The sequence below is a fragment of the Lingula anatina genome, chromosome 10 (genome assembly GCF_051362555.1).
Source record: "Lingula anatina isolate TDL-2025a chromosome 10, LinAna3.0, whole genome shotgun sequence".
NCBI classification, from domain to species: domain Eukaryota; kingdom Metazoa; phylum Brachiopoda; class Lingulata; order Lingulida; family Lingulidae; genus Lingula; species Lingula anatina.
Genome location: NC_141776.1, coordinates 7,776,073 through 7,799,335, shown reverse-complemented (window position 1 = coordinate 7,799,335; position 23,263 = coordinate 7,776,073). Strand labels below are relative to the sequence as shown.

The window sequence follows — 23,263 nt, the reverse complement described above, 5'->3', positions numbered from 1 at the left end:
GAGATCTATTCTCCTAATGATAATGTTTTCAATATTCGACAATAGCTTTAGGTCAAGAAGGGCATTGAGCGAAAAAACTGTTTTAATGTTTTACGCTAATGTTATTGACGTTGGCACCTGTGTTTAGCTTTGCATTTAAGAGAGAAAGGTGTGTGCGCGCGCGCGCTCGTGTGTGTGTGTGTATGTGTGTGTGTGAGAGAGAGAGAGAGAGAGAGAGAGCACGTGTGTATGTGTGTGTGTGAGAGAGAGAGAGAGAGAGAGAGAGAGAGAGAGAGAGAGAGAGAGAGCACGTGTGTATGTGAGAGAGAGAGAGAGAGAGATCTACCTGTCCCTCCACCCTTGCTCACAACTTCCATGCCAGGACTCCAGGTGAAGACAAATAGCAACACTAATATACAGAATACCACGACCACAGTTTGAAAGACGTTTACCCGCGTAAGATGCATATCGCTGTCCATTACCTCACACGGATCACTTAGAACTTAAATAGTACTTTCGTAAGACATTCGCTTGCTTGGCGCTGCTTAAGTGTAAAGAGAAATTAATACACTCACACCCATTGCATGGGACATACTGAGAGATCTCTTGGCGACCCAAATACCATGTATAAAATGCAAATCAAATGTATTTAATCGCTAAACTACATCCACGCGCTAACTTGCCTACTTAATGGCGACATTTAAAATTTAAACAGCCATCAAGCAGATATCCATTAGAGAGAATTTGAGCAATATTGAAAAGTTTGTTTCTGTAGATAAACAAGGAGAAAACCCGGAACAGCAGTCTTTTTAAATAATGGAACTTGATTTTACTACCGGTATAGGCACAGGTACTTTGACGTGGTAGGGGGTAGTTGGCCTACAAGTACTGGGGTATCCATGCACTAATTTAATTATTATTGAAACCCACAGGACTCCACGCACGCGTCACTAAGTGAAGTTACCCTCTACAAGGGCCACGGATTGATTTTTCACTAGATATTCACAGATCAGTTATTGTCTGTACAGCGAAAATATCCACATAATAATAACTGCGGTTACCGTAGTGGGTAGAGTAAGGCTTCGTTCACATGCAATGTCTATTTTCTAAATTCTTTTTTCTATTTGCGGCATGTCTTATGATCACGGTCTGTGCACTGAATATCCCGCCGCGTAATTACTGGCAGCGCGAGCCAGTTACTATAAGTTACTATAAGTTACTATAAGTAACTGGCTCGCGCTGCCAGTAATTACGCGGCGGGATATTCAGTGCACAGACCATGATCATAAGATAGCGCGAATAGAAAATAGAATTTAGAAAATAGACATTGCATGTGAACGAAGCCTAAAGTACGATTACTTCTGGCACAGATTACTGGGTGTCGGAGGGAGGAGTTAACCATCTCCTACATGTATCCATGCACACACTAATATCAGATAACGTAAACTGCAATTACATACTATGAGAGCCACTTGTTTACTTCGTTTATTGAATAAATTATCATTGATTATCTGTACACTTCTTCTCTATGAAACCAACACCCCTCTCTACAGTTTATTTTGCTCTCAGCACTAAAAGAGGGTCCCATCGGGTATTTTCGTTAGCCCTGAAAGCCTGTTTTTATTTCCCCAAGATGCGTAAAACATTCACATAATTGAGTGTGATCCATGAAGCATCCCCACCTTACCATATTCTTTTCCCTTCATGAAACGCAGTCAGAGACACATGTATAAATCAGTGAGATATAAATTAAGTTTTATTTTGGCTGCTTTAACATGAAAAATCTATTTTCTAAAAATCTATTTGCAGTATCTTGTGATCACGGTCTGTGCCCTGAATACCCAATTACGGGCAGCGAGAGCCAGATTCTTCCAAAGCTGTAATTAATTCTCAGTACTGCCCAGGTGAACGGTCCCTTATTGTGCCCCCCCCCCCCATGGGACCCTCCTCAAACACTTCTTTGTTCTGACCATCTGACACATATTGGAATTATCTTCACAAATGTGATTTTTAAATATGTTTGTTATCTTTTTTAATACTTGCATTGAGATGCAAAAGACAATAATTGAAAACTTTCCCATTCCTTAACAATTGTCTGCATTGTCTAATAAATTATCATGCTTTAAAAACTTCCTCAAGATTTATAAATACACATCATATGTATAATTGAAGTTGCTCTAACAATTCACCTTTTTAGATACAAGATTTAAATTTATATTGATCAAGTTTCTGGTTATCTTAAACAAGACCACGATATGGGATGCAGATGACAAGTACGTAAACCTGGCCACCATCTGATGAAATTTCCTGAAATTATTTTCAATCCAAACCCTCTGTGCTCAGCAGCTGAAGTTCCATGCAACTATTTTCAACACTGAATACTGCAACAAACAATAAGCTAAACGTGTACTGCCACATTTGACACAAGATGTCTCTGAGGTGCATTTCTTCACACATGAAGTCACAACAAGCCAGTTTTCAGCAGGTGAACAGTTATCACAGAAACGCTAATGATCCAGTGGCAATGCAGGGCAATTATAATTATAACAATTTAATAATAATAATAATATTTGTAATATTTGAGGCAATCATCACCGCGTGGATAACATGGTAGATGTAAAGATTTGTTGTAAAACCTGAGGCAGGTCTTTTGTGTCCATACAGACAAAGGCATGTCCTGAGGGTAGCTGCTTTGTCCACCTGGAAAATTGAAAAATAAATTATGTATTTACTATAAATAAATAAAGAAAGAAAGAAATGTAATCATTTGTGGAATCAGCTGGGTGTCTTCTCAGATTTTATGTTCAAACATTACACCTTGTGCACTCAATATAATTTCATTGTTCTATACATAGGAATATTCATCATGGTTGGGGTACATTTCCAGGCACAACTATAAATCTATGTGATCCTTACATCTTGAAAGTATAATTTTTGAAAATAAATGTAGTCAGTATGAGGTACATTCCACATTTATTTATCCTCAACATTTTTTCAAAAGCTCAACAACTTAATGAATACTATTACTGTTTTTCTACAATTGACATGATAATCTACATCCCATAATAATATCAGTTATAAAAAGCTGCCAACCTTTGTGCCTGGTCACCAAGTGAACCAATGAAAATGGCAAAGGTGTTCACTTTATCGTCCGACATTAAGACATTTGTAAAACTCTTTGGGCCTATCCCATAACGCCCTAGGTTGGCGTCGCTGAGAACAATCACAAAGTGTTCATCAGCCTCTTCCTCGGCCAGCGTCTCGATGGCGTGTTTTGTCGCCTCCAGTGTGTGATCTCCACTGATACAGAACTGGGAGTGAGCCACCATTGTCTGCAAACAAAATACAACATACAGCCACTTTCACCTATAGAACTAACCAAATTTCACAAATAACCATCTTCTAAAAAAACAAACAGTGTTACGTCAATAATTGCAGTCTTCATTAAGATGAGTATGTACTACTACTGGAGTAAAGCAGCCCAAACAAAAATGTGTATGTGGTGTGTGTGGGCATATATTTGTGTGCACATAAAAACTAATTTATCTTTTTCGTGCATACAAGTTTCGTATCAAAAAGCTCCCTAACCTTTAGAATGTCCAATCTTTGCTTGTTATTGGCTGGTACCCTTCCTCCTGACATAAACTGGATGTTGTACCCATCTCCTGAATGACCCACTATATCATACTGAAATATATATTATAATTTATATAGAACTATTGACCTCCTGACATAAACTGGATGTTGTACCCATCTCCTGAATGACCCACTATATCATACTGAAATATGTCATATACAAAGCTACTGACCTCCAGACATATCAGACAGAAATAGTGAGAAATAACTGCTTTAAATTCACCTTGTAATATGTACAGATTGTAGTTTCACTTTATCAAGTATTTAGATAATAAAGCTATAAATAATCAAATAACTCAACTTATGAAATGAATTTACAATTTAGTACAAATCATGCAATTCTTTTCATAAAAGAAAGTGACCTGACCTTGAACTTGTGGTAATAACCCTCAAAGGCTGCCATCACCATGGTAACATCCTCTGTATCTCTGGCCAGTCTGTCGTCATGGCCATCAAACCTGTACATATCCACCACTAACTTAAGACGCTTCGGGACATTGAAGAAATGTATGACGAAGTACATTTATATGATAAGGAAACGTTTTCACTTTATTTTGTAAAGTTAAACGGAAAACAAAAAAGTGGGAAGGTAATTAATTATTTGATCTGAGAGGCCGTAATTTCCCAACAAAGAGGGGGTGCAGGATTATATGTACAGTTAAGAAGGCTTGCTAAATGAGTCCCTTGATGTACTTGTACATGTACCATTCATAAATGTGACGACTGGAATTTATCTGGAAGATTCGTTAGACATTCCACTATTGCATGGACATTGGTTGTTATATCATGGCAGTTTCACAGGACAAATGTTCTGTCCCCCGCAGAAATAATCGGCCAAGCCAGACGGCAGGTATGGTGTTAAATATGTATAAGGGGTGGACGGAGACTGTCGTCTGGGTCTTCCGGAAGATGCTCAGACTTTTTTAAAGCTTACAGTTTACATCTTATGTATTTTTCTGTCAGAATGCGTTCAAAAATGAAGGATGGATCAACAAAGATAATTTGAAAGACTGTGGGAAAATATCTCTGGAACCGCCCCTGTGTATGTTTAATGAGAATCAACGGAGTTAATTCCAGCAACACAAATTGCAATCCTTCGGCTATGGTATCTTCAGTAACTTTCTTGTTATAAAGCTTCCTAAAGAACAAAATGGTTTTTATTAGTCTGCCAAGACGTTGCTTTCAACTTCCGGGGGTTTTGTAAAAAGAGGGTATTGTTGTTTACAGATCTTGCAGGTTCGAGCTTACCGTACCAGTGTTAATAATGAGAAAGCTATAGATGTAGAGGGCGTTAGAAACACACGTTGTATCTGTACATTAAGTAACTTTGCTGCCTTGCTTATAAAACAAATATATTCGAAATTTATATATTCAGAACTATCATGTCCTTTCTTCTTCATGTTTACATACATGAAAAAGGGGTAACAGAAAAGTAGAGAAAATAAAGAAAATAAAGAAAACATGCAGTAAAAACTTATTGAATAATCTTTTGTTCCTTATTTTTAAAACTAAAAAGTCATGGTAACGTATACCTGCGACATTTCTTTCAGGCCTACCCAACTACCAGACTCGGCACATAAGGATCCTGAATTAACCGGTACATCGGACCACACTACCCGTTTTCAAGGTTTGTGTCAGATCGCATTTCGGAGTATCAGTCAGAACACCGACAGGATGAGCCCGCGGTCGTACTACAAAATTTGTTCTGGGGTATGATACTCCGAAAAGAAGCTACGCCGAACGTCTTTTTTTTAAACGTCAAGACTTACGTCATAGCATCATTTAATCACAATTTATTGATACTTGAAACAACCAAGGATCCCCTAAATAGTTGACCTACGTGCGGAGTGTCACCATATCAAAAATTAAATGATCGACCTTACCAGACAGTCGGTAAACATTTCATTAATACATCATTTGATTCAGCTTCTCCGATAAAGACGACGCTTGTTATAAATTATCTGCAGTGTGCCCTCGTGCAAACATTCATCTGTGCATAATCACGTCTCTAGGGTGACTATATCTCCAACGTGATCCCCAATAAACCTCAGGTTATCAGTCGTCCGGATACAGGTATAAACTGGGGGCCTTGCGAGAGTCGGTGCTTGATTTAACAATTCTATCACACAGAGTCTATTGAATTATGCGCCGTGCCTTCGTCCCAAATAACTTCGTTCTGAATAATCCATTAAAAGCATTGCTTTGAAGTAAAAACACAGCAAATTAAAAAAAAAAAAAAAAAAAAAAAAAAAAAGGATTGCTAAAAGTTTACCCTTTCCATAACTTTTTATGACCAAAGTTGGTTAAATATCTTGGCTGTTTTACTTTCTAAAATTTATATAGGTGTGCACTGTTTTCTAACGTCTGGGTAATTTGTCTGTATAATTTAAACGGACATTATGTTATTGTTAAATATTACCCACCCTAAATAGAAATTAGAAACCGTACATTAAGGGGAAATGCTCTTATATTATTAATACATTAAGTAATACAGAACATGATTTTCTTTTTATTTGATTTTTAAGGATGCTGAACCTAGTACACTGCCCGTTTTCAAGGTGTGTGTCAGATCGCATTTCGGAGTATCAGTCAGAACACCAGGATGAGCCCGCGGTCGCCCTACAAAATTTGTTCTCGGGTATGATACTCCGAAATGCGATCGGACACACACTGTGAAAACGGGTAGTGTGGGCCGATATACCGGTTAATTCAGGATCCTTATGTGCCAAGTCTGATAGTTGGGTTGGCCTGTCTTTAATGGTGGCCCACGCCAAATGACAGTAAAATTTTCCAATATTTTAAAATATGCTAAGTTATAATTCAAATAAAATTTAATACATGTAGATATACCACTGCCACCTGTATTCCAAAGACAAATATGAACGGTGTGAGATACGTCACGTGCCCCAAAGTAGTTTACAACGTGCGCCATGTACTGATGTACCGTAAACAAATGGCAGCCGGCTGACGATTGCATTTCTTCTTGCTTTATGTCAGGTTTCTGTTAAAGGTACAGAAAAGATGAATTCGGCGACAAATTTCATATATAACGAAATATCTCGGGGTAAACGATATTTTTCGCTGGGTTTGCCAACTTCTGGTCTTCCTTTCCTGACACTCGCCATACATGTACATCTGTAACATTTTTGGAAAAGCCAAAGATCAAAACCCATGCACAAGCCGAGGTTTTTCATTTTCGCCATTCATTTAAATTTCCATTGACTCGACTTCCAGATATGGCGAGACTCTCGCTCCGTAAATCGTGCTCTTTTCAAACTGTGTAAAGATGGCTGACAACCGGAGATGCTGAATGTGATTATGTGATATTGATTAAATATGTCATTCTATATTTTAAGCCTTTTAATTGTTCTCAGATAAATTTAAAAAAAAGCAGTCCATGCACAAAAATGTGTTTTAAGTCTTATTATTTGTGCCTTTAACTACGCCAGTTCAGGGCAGAGCAATGTGGAAGAAAGAGATAAAACCAGGCCCGGAGTGAGTCCCATGGCAATATACCAAATGACAATGTAGGGGGGGGGGGGGGCGAAATTGAAATGATGTGCTAAGAAAGGATGTCATTTTGCTCACGAGAATACGATAACCTTGAACACACGATATCCTTATCGAAGTCAACTTATATGTAGGCCACTGTGTATTACAAAACATTTACTTTGGTTATTATATAAGGAGGTCACCTGGGCGTCTTTCAATATTCAAATCCATTAACCAATGGTGAAAATAAGTTTCACCAGAAAGTATTTTTGCTTTCATGTGACTGAAAAAGTTTCCCTTCCAAAATCCCCACGTGACTTGAGTCATGTGACCCTTTTAATTTTTTTATTTGTCATCGCCATTTTCATACTGCGTCTGGATCGGAGACAGTGCACATGAATACGCTTACAGTGGCTGATAAACAGTGCTGGATATTAATTATGTCAAAGACTGTGTAAATTAACATCTAAACTTGATCATACAACTGTACAGATATAGAAATACACAGAAATAGTTCGGCTCTTGTCCAGAAAACCGTCGTAAGGAAAACGAAGTAGGCGTCTCGGCACAAAAACATTTCGATTAAAATCAGTTCACGGTAAGTTCATCACAAACATGGATGTTTTACGTTCACGATATAGACTAACTTTTATCATATCAAAAGGCTTACATACACTTAAAGATCTACAGAAGTGTGGGTTATTTTTCCTATTCCAAATATATGCCTTGCTTAGAACGTACTTCTTCCTTTCACTTTAAAATTGATAAGAATTGCGCCCGGTTCCTATCTAAGACAAACACCTTTAACTCCCAAACCCAATAAAGAGCTGCAAATGAGGTCACAGGCATGCTCTTAAAATATTTTGGGCACAGATAGCAAACTGTTCTTACAGATTACAAAATGTTTGGTTATTTTAGGGTCCCACATGGAGAAGTTTGTATCAAAGTTTCACTCTCCTGAAACCTTGAATGATGAAAAAATTCATCGTACAACCCCAACATGGAACATGCATTACTGTCACAAATGCAAAACGCCCAGCTGGGGTATATTTTAATCATTTGGAAAATTCAATTATCACTGATTTGATCTTTAATTAATCTCCTTCGAATATAACATTGTATAGTGCATTTTTTTTTTTTTGAGCGTCTTAAAGCAATAATAACTCTTCCTTTGATATTCAAAATTCCGCAAGAAATACATTTTAAACAACGCATGGAAATATATTCTGTTGCATTTTACCACTAAAACAGCTGTTATTGTAGTAAAACTAAAATCTGTGCTTGTCAATAGGGCTTTCGATGCCTGTCTTCCCGGTTGTCAAGGCATCTGTTGCCAATGACGTTGGGGTCTCACGCGTGTACTCGCGTTCATTCGAGACCAAAATGACATTTCGCGCCATACGCGTGATGCAATACGCAGACGTGAGTTGCGAGTTTTTGTACAGTGCGTCGGATAACGAAGAGCCCAGAATTGCACACATTGTAGATATATTCGCATTTTAAGCAATAAGACGAATATGTCTTATAAATCTTATATTATTATTATATAGTGTTGTTGTTGTCTGCTTTTAAGTAGGTCACCAGAAAATATCGCTCAATATCGCGTGACTATGCTGCGGTGGCCCACAAGTGCACTCCAAATTCCAAACGACACTCCCAATTCTAAACCTCACACCGAATACTTAAACTTCACTCCGAATTCGTAAACCTCACTCCGAATTCGTAAACCCCACTCCGAATTCGTAAATCTCACTCCGAATTCGTAAACCCCACTCCGAATTCGCAAACCTCACTCCGAATTCGTAAACCTCACTCCGAATTGAAAAAGCTCACTCCGAATTCGTAAACCTCACTCCGAATTCAAAAAGCTCACTCCCAATTCCACTATGCCAATTCTCATCAAAGTTCTCTTCGAGAAATCTTATGAAACAGTAATTCGTCTGGGACAAATAATTTTTTTTTAGCTGGGCGCTTCCAGTGAAAGGTTCGAGAGAGTTTTAGCAAACAGTGCGAATTGTGTTACATTTTGGTTTGCGTGATACATACCTTACGAAAATAAACCAACAGTTTACGTCACAAGTGTCAATTGACTTCTCCAGCTATTTTCAGTATTTTTCACAATCACACACACACACATACACACCCTCTCTCTCGCCAGGGACACAAATTGGGGGCAAGAAGCAATTTACAGGTTTACCATTATAAATAAAAGGACAAATTAAGTGACACTGCTCCCAATTTTCTCAACATAGGATTGATACTACTAATAATCCATACATTTCAGGGGTGGATCCAGGATTATTTGAAGGGGGATCTGTTTTTTTTTTTTTTTATTTTTTTTTTTTTTGGAATGACAGGCTGCACATGCAGAGCTGCCCCCCCCCCCCCCCCCCCCCCCCTTATAGGGCGAACAGTGCTATTTGGTACGTTTTAGAACTATTATTCAAAATTCTAATTTTAACATTGGTGTGATTTTTTTTTACAGAATTCAAAAGGGGGGTCAAGACCCCCCTCACACGCCTCCCCCCCCCCATCCACCACTGCATGTTATTCATTCGAAATCGATTAATAAAGTGTAATTAATCTGATTAATTTCAATTATTAGATTATCTATGATCTTAGATGAATATTTCAGCTGCAAAAGAGTGAGGGGCTCCTAATTACTATTATCAAGTATACTCGGTTATATAACAGGTACATGTGTAGGCCTACAGTATATGATAATACGGATTGTTTTGCCCATTTATAAATAATATAAGCCAATGTCGACACCCTGAAACATGTTATCTGTATTAAACATTCATTTCAAAATAATCATATGAAAATGCTTGAAGTTGTAAATAATAAATAACGCACGTTTATTTACATACATGTAGTGCATAAATCTGTTCCTTTCAACGCTGTTTCAACTCGTAATTCTGTTCTCATATTCATAATACATGTATAATTCCTTAAAACGACACACACAAGAAAACACGTAAACATAATATATTTTAATTGTGACTTGCTGTTAAGTACATGTATGTTTATCCCTATTTTCTTCATTTCTTCTATTTCCTTGAGCTTAAAAGGGTCATACGTCTACGTCATCATTTTGTGAATGGGAATACAGCGCACCAAGTAGTATGAAAAATAGAAAAATAACTAGTTTTCACACGAAGCCCTCTATTGACAAAATCCCCTAGCCCATCTTAGAATATTACTTCCGACTTTATACGGCAGTAAAATATGAATTCGGAGTGAGGTTTACGAATTCGGAGTGAGCTTTTTCAATTCGGAGTGAGGTTTACGAATTCGGAGTGAGGTTTACGAATTCGGAGTGAGCTTTTTCAATTCGGACTGAGGTATACGAATTCGGAGTCGGTTTTACGAATTCGGAGTGAGGTTTGCGAATTCGGAGTGAGCTTTTTCAATTTGGAGTGAGGTTTACGAATTCGGAGTGGGGTTTACGAATTCGGAGTGGGGTTTAAGAATTGAGAGTGAAGTTTAAGTATTCGGTGTGAGGTTTAGAATTGGGAGTGTCGTTTGGAATTTGGAGTGCACTTGTGGGCCACCGTACTATGCAGTGTCAGACAGGGCTCCGTCAGTTAAAGCAAGGAGTTATAACAGAAGGAGATAACACGCGTGGGGGCGGAGCCCGTATTACGGTCTCTCATTGGTCGGAATGAATAGAACCCAGAGAACAATGGATGCCTATCTCTGTTACGCTTAATTACTCTCGTTTAAATCTCGTTTGTTAGTATCTGTGCCTTCGTCTGTTGATTTTTGAGGACAGAAACAGAAACGGAGTCCCAAGTTTCTAAAAAATGAGGGAAATACAGAATTTATATGATATTACGTTGGACAAGGTTTTCAAAAAACAGGTAAGTGCTTTTAAATGCATAACTACACGAAATATGAAGATAAATTGCAACTTTTATGTCGTAGGGTCTCACTGTGTAAGTGTCCAGCTACACGTTGATCTCGCGAGGTGGTGTGTGGAGAATAAATATTGCACGAAAAATATTTCCCACTCATAACAAGTGCCTATAAATATAGTATCAGATGAAGAAAGTTTGGTCTTTATACAGTTGCAAATGTTAAGTAATTTGTGGCAATAGCAAAGAATAAAACTTGGGTGCACTTTCAATAGCCGAATAACAAGCAGATGCTTAAGCCGCCATCTTGTTAATATTTCGAAAAAAAAAATTACTCCAAAAGACATTTTCCTCCTACTTTTTAAAACTTGTGTCACATGACAGTCATAAAATTTAACTAATTGTTATGTGTGCAACACACTTGCTTGAGCAGTAGTGTTTTTTTTTTTGCGATTTTACATGTGGTCTAGCTTGGATACGACAATTGACAATTTTCATGAGTTCCGATCAAAAAGTGTTACGCTTGTTACGGCTAAAAGCCTAACCGCTTTTTGTACTTTTCAAATGCAAGATTATAAAAAAAATTGGTGTGTTTAGATTCTTGAACATCTTGGTCGTGGCGTGGTATATATTGCATGGGTATTGCTCCAATATTTCTTGAAAAAAATAACCTGATTTGTTCAGAATACCAATTTTTTACTCTAGTGTTATGGGTAAATGTACCATTTTGGCCTTTACCTTTTTCATGTTTAAATCTAAAAAGACTTATCATGACAGTTGGTCATCATTTTTCTTCTCACCATGGTGGGTGGCTTTGGAGTGGTAACTTTGTTGTTAAAGTAAAGTGCTCAGTTTTTTTGACTGGAAAATTTTGCCTCCACCCAGCATTTTCCATCATGGCGGTCTAACAGGAAGTTTGACTTCACAGTGTCTTTGGCATAGTTATTTTTAACTTATTTAGTCTTCTTTTTACATAATTATATATGTTTTAATTCATATTAAACCTTTGAAAAAAGAACACACATGAATCCTGGTGCTTCTTAATTTAAAGTCTTAAGGTTTTAAGTTCACCTAGGCTCCAACAATTACTTTACCTGTTATCTCACTACACATCTCTCTTTGAGTCAAGGTGTGTAAGACACACCTTATTGTGTAAGACACCTCTATAATTAAGGGGTACTTGCTTCTCTACTTAAATTATACTTCACTACTTTGGCATGTTAGGTGGCAAGCTTGGATGTTTCAGTTCATTTTAAGAAAGAAGCTTTGCCTTGGTGGTTACAAAAGAATAGAACTCTATTAAGGTTTATTCATTACTTGAAATTAAATATTTCATCTTGTAGTGTTGAAACAGAAATTCTCTCAAAATTGATAATGAATTTGACATGCATATCTTAACACTACTCAAGTTTTTTTTTCTATTATAGATATGGGAGAAGGCTGCATTGAATATATGAATTATGGTCAGGCTGGAAAAAATTAAAATATGTCAATGAAAAAAGGAGGTCAGTGTGTCTGGGGTAAGTTACTTTTGTCATAATGCCTAAGATGCATTAAACATTCACTAACAACAGTACCCTTTTTAATTTTTTTTTCAAAATACAACAACCTTGGGCATTTTCCTTTTAGCAACCAGCCTCTCTGAAATCCCCTTTTTGTCCTGTCAGAAGAGTAGGAACCAGGGCGGATTTAAATAATTTCTTGTAATAAGTACAATTTCTTTCAATTTCTTGGGGTTATTAGCTTGTGATCATGAATCTTGATGTTCTATATAAATTTAGTTGTAAATTGTTCATTTATGTGGTGAACATTATTTCAGTCAAGTCATAACAAGACACATTAAACTTCACTGCGTAATTCCATAATGTCTACATGGATACTAGTAGTTCATAATGCTATTATTATGTTTTTTTTTCTAACCTACAGGTTTCTCTCTTTTCTGAGTGGTATGGCATTAGCAAGGCAGAAGAAAAGGCCCTGAAGAAATTCTCACTTGAGTTGTCCTTTTTGGAGAAGAAACTGGATAAGACTGGCCAACAGAGATTGCATTAAATTAATAGTGCTCCTTTATGACATTTTAAAATATTTTCAGTCACCTAACTGACTCTATACATTGCAAAAGTGGACAAAAATTTTATGTTACTGTTACGTGGAAAAAAATTCAAAACCTATATATAAATTGTTGAGTGCCATGGTATAACAGTCTACCTGATTGCCAGTGAAATTTCTGTTTCAGTGAAATTTCTTTAAAGCAGTCACTTACTGCTTATTTACCAGTTAATTTTTTCAGCTGTTACATTTTATAAATGTTCTTACTAAGTGTTGTCTTGATCTATAATAACCTTTTGAAAATCCCATGTTTTTTATCCTATTTGTAAGAATTAACCACTTTATCTTCTAGGATTTTTTTTTTCATTCGGCCCATTAGATTCTCAGACCTTGCTGGCCTGTTAGTGGAATAGTATCTGGCACAGACTGGTATCAGCAAGTCAGATAAAAAAGAATATAATTATTTCTATTTGCACAGTTGAAAAAAAATGCCATCATAGACTGCATAACACTGGAAAACTGTAGCAACTTAATCATTCTTATGACTTCATTTATTACTGCTTATGTGTAAAATTTTTGTTTTTGTTCTTCTATTGATATAATAAAATAGTTTTACTCACAGATGCTACTTTCATGAGTATAGAGTGCTTGAGTATAGAGTTGACTTAAAAGATATTTTAAGTTAATATAGTAAATAATAGTTTGAAATTCAATATTCTCATCTTTATTTGTTTCACTTTAAAGAGCTCAGTGAATACTAAAATTTCTGATATATTTTTTACATAAATATATTTATGAATGAATTAAAATTATTCTTAATGTATAGCACTGTGCACTTGTTTACCGACAAATATGAACAGTGTTAGTACGTGTCAAATAATCCTGAAAAAAAGGGAAATTTCCAAGATAAAGAAATTTATAATGAGTATTCAGTAAACTGACGTGTCGTGGCATTGCCTCAACCTTGGATTAAAATTTTAATTAAATGCATTATAATATTAAAATTATACCGAGTGAGAGAAAAAATACTTTAAGAAATTTAAAACCAGACACAAAGCGTAGGCACTGTCACAATGTATATGTTTATGGGACCCAAGGGCAGGAGGTTCCAAACGTTAATGTATTAATATTATGTCCTTTGGCAGTGAGGACAGACGTTCACTTGAATGTCATTTTCACAAACCACAGTTGGGACGTTTTCTTTTGACTTCTCCTTGGTGATTTTTCACCGGGTTGTGCCATAAAAAAGCCATCTATCACCGACTAAAAAAAGCTCATGGCGACCATCCTCAGTCACCACCTTATAATCGCTTTCTATGATATCGTTCCCTTCCAGCACATCGTCCAAATAATTACCTGTGAAAAAAATCGTCAGCATACAGCGGCGCTTTGACATAACTGATCTCGAATTCTAACGCGAAATAACGCATATGAAATTTATCTCCAAGCTGAGGAGAGCGACGCAGACGAAACCTTGAGACCGGAGGCCCCCCGTCGCTAGCTCCGCCCACCGTAACAGACATCGGACAATAGAAAGGCTTGCGTGTAATCTCCTTCTGTTTTAACTCCTTGGTTAAAGCAATAATAACTCTTCCTTTGAGATCCAAAATTCCGCAAGAAATACACTGTAAACAACGCATGGAAATATATTATATTGCATTTTACCACTAAAACAGCCGTCATTATAGTAAAACTGAAATATGTGCTTGTCAATAGGGCATCCGATGCCTTTCTTCCCGGTCGTCAAGGCATCCGTTGCCAATGACGTTGGGGTGTCACGCGGATTCTCGCGTTCATTCGAAACCAGAATAACATTTGGCGCCAAACCCCTGATGCGATTCGCAGACGTAAGTTGCGAGTTTTTGTACAGTGCGTCGGATAACGAAAAGCCAAGAATTGCACACATTGTATATATAAATGCATTTTGAGCAATAAGACGAAAATATCTTATGAATTTTATATTTTTGTTATATAGCGTTGTTGTGGTTTGCTTTTCCCGCGGTTTTAAGTAGGTCACCAGAAACTATCGTTCGATTTCGCGCGACTGTACAATGTTAGAGAGGGCTCCGTCAGTTAAAATCTCTTAAGAGATTTTAAGAAAAAAAACCAAACGTTTAGGAAAAAAAAAAAACCTGGCCCCCGTTTCACAAAAAAACTTAAGTTGGTTTCCCTGGCTAAGAGCTAGGTTACCAACGTAATTAAGTCGTTACGTCACTAAGTCCCGTTTCACAAAGATTCTAAAATGTCGCTTACATCTTTTTTTTTTTTAGCTGCTAGTCGACGATGTCTAGCCTCCTCGGGAGGAGACTTAAGTCGGCAAGCTCAACTAAAACTCGGTAAATGAGAGCATAAACAACAAAATTTTGGAAAGAACATACCTCCTTCAAGATATTGTGTTATAATATCCTTGAATAGCACTGACATTTATGGAATATTGAAATAAAAAATAAAATGCCACTTCACCCAGCCGATCGCGTGTTTGTTTATGTTTATGACCGCTAGACGTCCGTCAGCAGTGTTCCACGACAAGCTAATGTTTAACTGTTACTTTGAAGTTGTATTGAAGTGAAACTAATCAATAAAGTTAAAAAAACTTTGTTTATGTTTTGGTTGATTTTTATTGTTGATAAACGATCGTTCTCGGCCGAAAGGGGCCATGAAATGTCACGTCTTGTGAAACTTTAGAAATTTTACACCTCCTTTTCTTGAAGAGTTTCTCGTGCGCGTCGACTACGGTAAACACGCCAAGCTAAGACGTTAGATTCTTTGTGAAACACTCCTAGTCGACTGCAGCGTAGTCGACCTAGCTAGGCCATTCAGCTCGAGCTAGTCAACTACGGATTTAAGATTCTTTGTGAAACGGGAGCCTGAACTAACTTAGAATGCAGGAATAGGGTTGCTGACCATTGGTAAGTACGGGAAAATTGCCGTTTACTCCAGGAAAATCCAATTTTTGGCTAAAACGAAGAGTTATTATGACTTTAAATTGCCTGTCTCTCAATATTATTAGGGGGGAAAATACTTATTACTGACAGTAAAACCATATTTTTTATTTGTGATTTAAATATAAATCAAATATAAAGATATTTGCCCCGCTCGAATATTTAGTGTTATAAAATTTTATTTCACATCTTCTATAAGATAAATAAATAAATACCACTAGGGGCCTACTAAGAGAGCATTCAGAACAGTGGACTAACAGATCCGTGGATCAAATATGTCCGACCCACTTGAATACTTGTTTCCTCGGGAATCTGCGGAGTGTCTAATCGGGAATATGAGTGGCAAGATTTTAGTGGGTCACCATTTTTGATCTGTAGAACGCTGTTCTGAATGCGATCAAAGGGGGCATTAAGAATAGAATAGGCCTAGACGAGTAGCAACTGGTCGAAGGCTCAAATATGGCGGACCCTACATAAAAGGAAGGCCGCTTAATTCTGTATCCTAGTAATGGTCTCTCCGCTTCTCACACGCTTCTCCACGTGTCGTTCCTGCAGGGGCACAGTAATTAAATATCGGCTCCATTCGACCGGGCGTGGGACTTTGGGCCATCACCACATTGATCCGCATTGTTATCAGTTAACAATGTTGAGTCGCGAATATCAGTGCCTAAGGGTCATTTATTGCTTCATTGCAACGAAAGATTACTATACTTGATCTCATTTTAGCTGTCAATAAATGCGATGTAAATAATCAATGAGCATAAAGATGGCTGACAATTTTGGATGTTCTGAATGAAAATTGTATCAGAACCCGTCTCGACCACGAGAGAGAGAGAGAGAGAGAGAGAGAGAGAGAGAGAGAGAGAGAGAGATGACACTGTATGACTTGTATAACAAGGGGACGTTACTGAAGTGCTACGGTCTTTAATAATGCCGATTTCAAAATCGAGGTTATTTTAAGAGCACGTCCATGAGAAAGCCAGACAGATCGGTCAAAAGGCGGCAAGGTGGGGGTCAGCAGATTTTAATAATTTTTGGTGTGGTAAACCATCAACATGAAAGATATTGTGAGCCACTGTCTTTCTTGTTTTGGATCATTAGTTTTAGAGATATGGGGGCAGATCTTTTATTGGCAATTTTGCCAAAATATAGCATTTTTTAAGCTCTTGAAAAGTTATAATTTTAAATATTCTTTTAAAAAATCATGTACATCATAAGGGATTATTTAGGTAAGCCACATGATAGGTTAAGGAAAGACCTTTAATACACAGTACAGATTTTTCGAAAGGGCACTGTCATGACCACACAAGGTTGATTCTAATAAGGCATGTTTTCCGTATGCTTGACCCCCTCCCCTAATTTAAATGCACACAACTTCTTTTTTGCAGGTTGTAACTATATAATTGTGGTATGTGCTGATAGAAAAGGGTTGAAAAATAAATTTTGTGAAATAAAATCTGTGTTAAACCTTGCAAAATTAGAACTATAACAATTTTAAAAAGGGCCTAAAACGAATATTTTTATACTACTTAAATGCTATTTAAACTGTTTCTCCAACTAAATAAATTAGTCAAAATCGTTTTGAAAAGGTTTGTGAAAAGCCCTTAAAATAATCATGTTTGCCCTGTAGACAAACTTATGAAGCAAAAATACATTTTTAAAATTTGTTTATGTTGTAGAAACTAAATGTAAAGTAACAACGCTCTGTGACCAATTTTCAACATGGTGGGTACTAGGATTGTCACCGGAGCAACTGTGGAGCAAAGCACATTGTTTTTACTGTGTTAAAACATAATACTTTCTAAACTTTATGAAGAACACGCACTAGAGAAGCTTACTGAAGGATTGGTGTGCATCAGAATATAACAAGAAATGAACACAGCAGCTGGTCGTCCTTACTATGTGCATTTTTTTGTTGAACAACTTCAGCCTATTGTCAGGCTTGGGTTCCGCAATATACCCAGAGAGAGAGATAATAATGTATGAATTGTATAACAAGGGGACGTTACTGAAGTGCTACGGTCTTTAATAATGCCGATTTCAATACTCAAGGTTTTTTTTTTCTTAAAAGAATAAATGCGTTAGCTCTCCTGAATCAGAGCAACGGCCTCAAGGGATCATTCAGATGAAGAATAGCCGTGGTCTAATATGCCTTAATATGGCGGACCTACATGAAAGGGAATCCCCTTAATCCTGAGCCTAGATTTAATTAGTGTGCCCCTACAGGGACGACTCGGGAGGAGGCGTGTGAGAAGCAGAGAGACCATTGATTGAATAAGCGGCCTTCCTTTCATGTAGGTCCGTCATATTTAGGTCGCGGCCTTACTAGACCTCAGCTCTCCTCGATGTGAATGCTCCCTTGGGGAGGGCAGTCGCTTCGCTTCAGCCAGACTGACGCGCGCCATTAAACGGATTAAAGCTCATCTCCGATGCCCCTGCTGCGACGGCACGTGTGGAGGTGGGGAGACCATTACTGAATTTAGCTGTCTTGTTTCCATGTAGGTTTCACCATGTTTGATTTGCGGATCAGTAGATCTGAGGATCATCTGTTCTTAATAGGACCTATCATATATATATATATATATATATATATATATATATATATATAATGGAGAACCATAATATATATATATATATATATATATATAATGGAGTCCCTAGGGGTGAACTGCTCTTGATGATGAAAATAAGTGTGGGGGTGGCTACCTGTAGACACCATCTGATTTTACTTATGCATAGCATTTGCTGTAATTAGACTATGTTTAATGCTAAGTAAAAGACCGGTACATTATTATATTGAACTACTGTATTCTATGTATATCTAACTTTGTTACCAAGTCATATATTTTCTGGGAATTTGTCCAAGCAAAATGTCAAAGTTTGTCACTTCATGAAAGAAATTTTTAATCTACATCAGAGACAATAAAACTTATTCACTATCGAAATCATATTATTTGTATGACAAATATGCTATTGAAATGAAATTTACTGAAAAAAAGAAAAAAATAAGAACATTGAAATGTCTTGATGAACCCTAAAACTCCTCTCTTGACTTTTTGCAGTAATCTTGATCAGAAATGAGCACTGGGGAAATTCCAAGAAAGGACAAAGAAAACCATATCCGCATGGGCCTGCTACTGGATCATGGAAACCGAGTACTTCGAGATGTTCTCAGTAACCAGTTACAAGCACGATATCCAGGGCTGTATGGACCATCAAGTAATGGCGTGATATCTGATGTCCTAAATGACCAAACAGTGAAACACTCATTACTTACACTAAAAAGAAGGAACATTTTAAACCCCAGCCAAATGAATATCCTCTATCCCTCTGTGAGCCCAGCCCCTGCTGTGACATTGAAGGACTTAGATATTACCCTGACTGTAGTATTATTAAGAAATATCACAAACCTGAATCCTAGTGCAAGATGGGTCAATCCTCCATCCACGGACACATCTACAGAAGCCAACATCGCCAGGGTGAAGGGGTACCGCAATACATACGTTCACGGAACAGGAGGTCTCTCAGACGCAGACTTCAAGACCCAGTTCGCTGATCTGAAAGCTACTCTGCTGTCTCTGTCGAGATTGTTTACTAGTGACGACTACGACAATTTGCTGAGTCAGCCTTTAGGTATATTACCCCACATATATTGAATATTTCACATCTTTACAATGATAACTGATACTCTAACACGAATACACGTGTGCACTGACATACGCACTGACAGACACAAAAACACATATTTATGCAAACACAGCGTTATAAAAAAACAAAGATTGAGTCACATCTATAAAGACACTGGCGAAAATAATTATTAAACATCCCATATTCTAAAAAAAGTCAGTGGCAATTGAGCTGTATAATGTCAGATATAGTACATTTAAATATGACGATTTAACTTAACAATGTTTATTTTTTCATTTTAACTATTCAGTAAAACGTTTCATGTCTGTATAATCTTTACGGTTTCCATAGTTTTAAAATATTTCCAAACAAAAGTTAATTGGAAGTGATGAGTTATTTAAATTTTATTTTTAAAATTTAAAAAAAAATCTGATTTCAGAAGCCCCTTGCAAGCTGCTCTCCACGACGTTACCAAGAGCAAACACAGAGCTGAAGGGACGTGATGATGTCGTCACCACAATACTCCAACATATCACGGATAAAGTTCCACTCATTCTCCTAACCGGGATGGGGGGTATCGGTAAGACCAGCATAGCAGTTAAGGTGGGACAAAGCATGCAAAACGTGCTGTACATTGATATGAGACAAGTGACAGATCTTAACTCCGTCAAGTTGTCGCTTGTCCACCATTATCACCCAACACGTCATTTGAAAGACTTATACTCTGATTATCAAAACATATTCAAGCAGACTTTGTCTAGTTTGACTACTGACACCCTATTTATCCTAGATAATGACGAGTCTTTTTTAAGTTCAAATAGGAAGGAGTTTACTGAATTTTTGAAAGATGTAATGGATTCAACAAAACATATCAGTTTGTTGTGCGCCAGTCGTGAAAGATTTGATTTCACATCACATAACATAGTTATGTTAGAGATTGATAAACTTGATAAAATCTCCTCGCGTGACGTCCTATGGGAACAAAAATCAACCAGTCCCACCGACAGCGAGTTAGCGAACTTAGATGAAATGGCAGAAATGTGTGGCTATAACCCCCTTGCATTAAAATTGCTAGCTGCATTTCTTGACAAAAAACAAACAGATACAGTATTAGAGAAAATAAAAACTCAAAAGATGCTACCTACTCTTTCCATTCCAAGCATGCCAAAGAAAATATCAGACTGCTTTGATATTACTTATAAAACATTAGAACCGGAGGTTAGAAAAGTGTTTGTTGCACTACATACATTCCCCGTAGCTTTTAATCTGGAAGAAGTCTCTGTTATTTTACGATTGGATCAAAGTCATTGCGAACATATATTAGACATTCTTGCCAACAAATCACTCATTAGTAAAGATTTTCACACCTATGATATCCACCCTTTACTAAGGGAATATGCAGAATACAACTCCCAGAAATATGGTGATTATATATTTGAAATCCAAGATGCATTTTGCAGTTATTATATACAAGTTCTTAAAAAGTTTAAACTGAAATATATTGGTGCTACTGATGCAAATCTTTTATCCGCGATGTTACCAAATATAAAACAAACTGCTGCTTTAGTTATTAAATTTTTAAAAACCCAAAATACATCTAAAAAACTGGAAAGTATTAACAACCTGGCAATAATCGCAAACATTTTTTGTCGCATTTTTCTATATCAGGATGCTCTACATATTTACAAATCTGTGTCAAATGAACAGGTTAAACTGCTTGGTCCGAAACACCCCAATACCGCCAGCTCCTACAGCAATATCGGTAATGTACTGAAGGCCATGGGTGAGTATAAAGAGTCACTTGATTATTACAAAAAATGTCTTGCATTGAGAGAGGAGATACTTGGTCCCAAACACCCCGATACCGCCAGCTCCTACAGTAATATCGGTTATGTACTGCGGAAAATGGGCGACTATAAAAAGTCACTTGATTATCACAAAAAATGTCTTCCATTGAGAGAGGAGACACTCGGACCCAAACACCCCGATACCGCCAGCTCCTACAGCAATATCGGTAATGTACTGCAGGACATGGGTGAGTATAAAGAGTCACTTCATTATCACAAAAAATGTCTTGCAGTGAGAGAGGAGATGCTTGGTCCAAAACACCCCAATACCGCCGACTCCTACAACAATATCGGTAATGTACTGCAGGGCATGGGTGGGTATAAAGAGTCACTTCATTATCACAAAAAATGTCTTGCAGTGAGAGAGGAGATACTTGGTCCCAAACACCCCAATACCGCCGACTCCTACAACAATATCGGTACTGTACTGAAGGCCATGGGTGAGTATAAAGAGTCACTTTATTATCACAAAAAATGTCTTGCATTGAAAAAGGAGATACTTGGACCCAAACACCCCGATACCGCCGGCTCCTACAACAATATCGGTAATGTACTGCAGGCCATGGGTGAGTATGAAGAGTCACTTTCTTATCACAAAAAATGTCTTGCATTGAGAGAGGAGATACTTGGTCCCAAACACCCCGATACCACCTGTTCCTACAACAATATCGGTACTGTACTCAAGGCCATGGGTGAGTATAAAGAGTCACTTTATTATCACAAAAAATGTCTTGCAGTGAGAGAGGAGATACTTGGTCCCAAACACCCCGATACCACCTGCTCCTACAACAATATCGGTAATGTACTGAAGGCCATGGGTGAGTATAAAGAGTCACTTCATTATCACAAAATATGTCTTGCATTGAGAAAGGAGATACTTGGTCCCAAACACCCCGATACCACCTGCTCCTACAACAATATCGGTAATGTACTGAAGGCCATGGGTGAGTTTAAAGAGTCACTTGATTATCACAAAAAATGTCTTGCATTGAGAAAGGAGATACTTGGTCCCAAACACCCCGATACCACCTGCTCCTACAACAATATCGGTAATGTACTGAAGGCCATGGGTGAGTTTAAAGAGTCACTTGATTATCAAAAAAAATGTCTTGCATTGAGAGAGGAGATACTTGGTCCAAAACACCCCGATACCACCAGCTCCTACAACAATATCGGTAATGTACTGAAGGCCATGGGTAAGTATAAAGAGTCATTTGATTATCACAAAATATGTCTTGCATTGAGAGAGGAGGTACTTGGTCCCAAGCACCCCGATACCGCCAACTCCTTCAACAATATCGGTTTTGTACTGAAGGCCATGGGTGAGTATAAAGAGTCACTTGATTATCACAAAAAATGTCTTGCATTGAGAGAGGAGGTACTTGGTCCCAAACACCCAGATACCATAAGGACGATCAATATTATAGAAGATTTAGCCAAAAAGTGTCATCAGAACAAAGTTAGAAGACAGTTCTGCTCAATAGTCTGATTTTCCCTTTTTCCGTAGCATTCCCTGAGATAACGTCCTGTATACTGATTGAACCATTCAACAAATACTTCATAGTGTCTCAAACGGTTATTAACTTTGTATGACTCCATTTCTAAAATCATTCTATTTCTATTTCTGTATGAGACAACGATATAAAGGCAATTCAAGCCTGGGTCCCGACCCAACGTACTTGCTGCTACGTCTGGTCTACGGCCAAAAAATTAGGAAAACGTGGGATTTCGTGCGTGAGGAGCACGTCCTTCGTGCAACTTTTGGAGGGCGCACACAGCACGCAGAACTTTTTCGACATGATCAACAGCCGCTGCGCGCGATCTACGAAATCTA

General features: G+C 37.6%; 1 protein-coding gene and 1 long non-coding RNA gene across 3 annotated transcripts; both read left to right on the top strand.

Annotated features, from left to right (window-relative positions):
* Positions 1-7,508: 7,508 nt before the first annotated feature.
* On the top strand, positions 7,509-23,263 carry LOC147759494 (uncharacterized). Its single transcript, XM_086998232.1, has 3 exons — positions 7,509-7,705; positions 19,018-19,588; positions 20,022-23,263. Exons 2-3 carry the CDS (start codon positions 19,033-19,035, stop codon positions 22,916-22,918), a joined length of 3,453 nt encoding a protein of 1,150 aa, XP_086854358.1. The 5' UTR covers positions 7,509-7,705; positions 19,018-19,032; the 3' UTR covers positions 22,919-23,263.
* Positions 10,979-13,636, top strand: LOC147759495 (uncharacterized). 2 transcript variants are annotated; one of them, XR_015331439.1, is made up of 3 exons: positions 11,528-12,484; positions 12,594-12,667; positions 12,891-13,636. It is a non-coding gene; the product is annotated as an uncharacterized LOC147759495 (long non-coding RNA). The 2 variants fall into 2 exon arrangements; XR_015331438.1 differs by lacking the exon at positions 12,594-12,667 and having other exon boundaries at positions 10,979-12,484.

Bases quoted from the DNA above. Each gene is read 5' to 3' on its own strand.
- LOC147759494 (XM_086998232.1), top strand. From the start codon at position 19,033: ATGAGCACTGGGGAAATTCCAAGAAAGGACAAAGAAAACCATATCCGC. The intron at 19,589-20,021 runs GTATATTACCCC...ATCTGATTTCAG, and splicing joins TTTGCTGAGTCAGCCTTTAG to AAGCCCCTTGCAAGCTGCTC.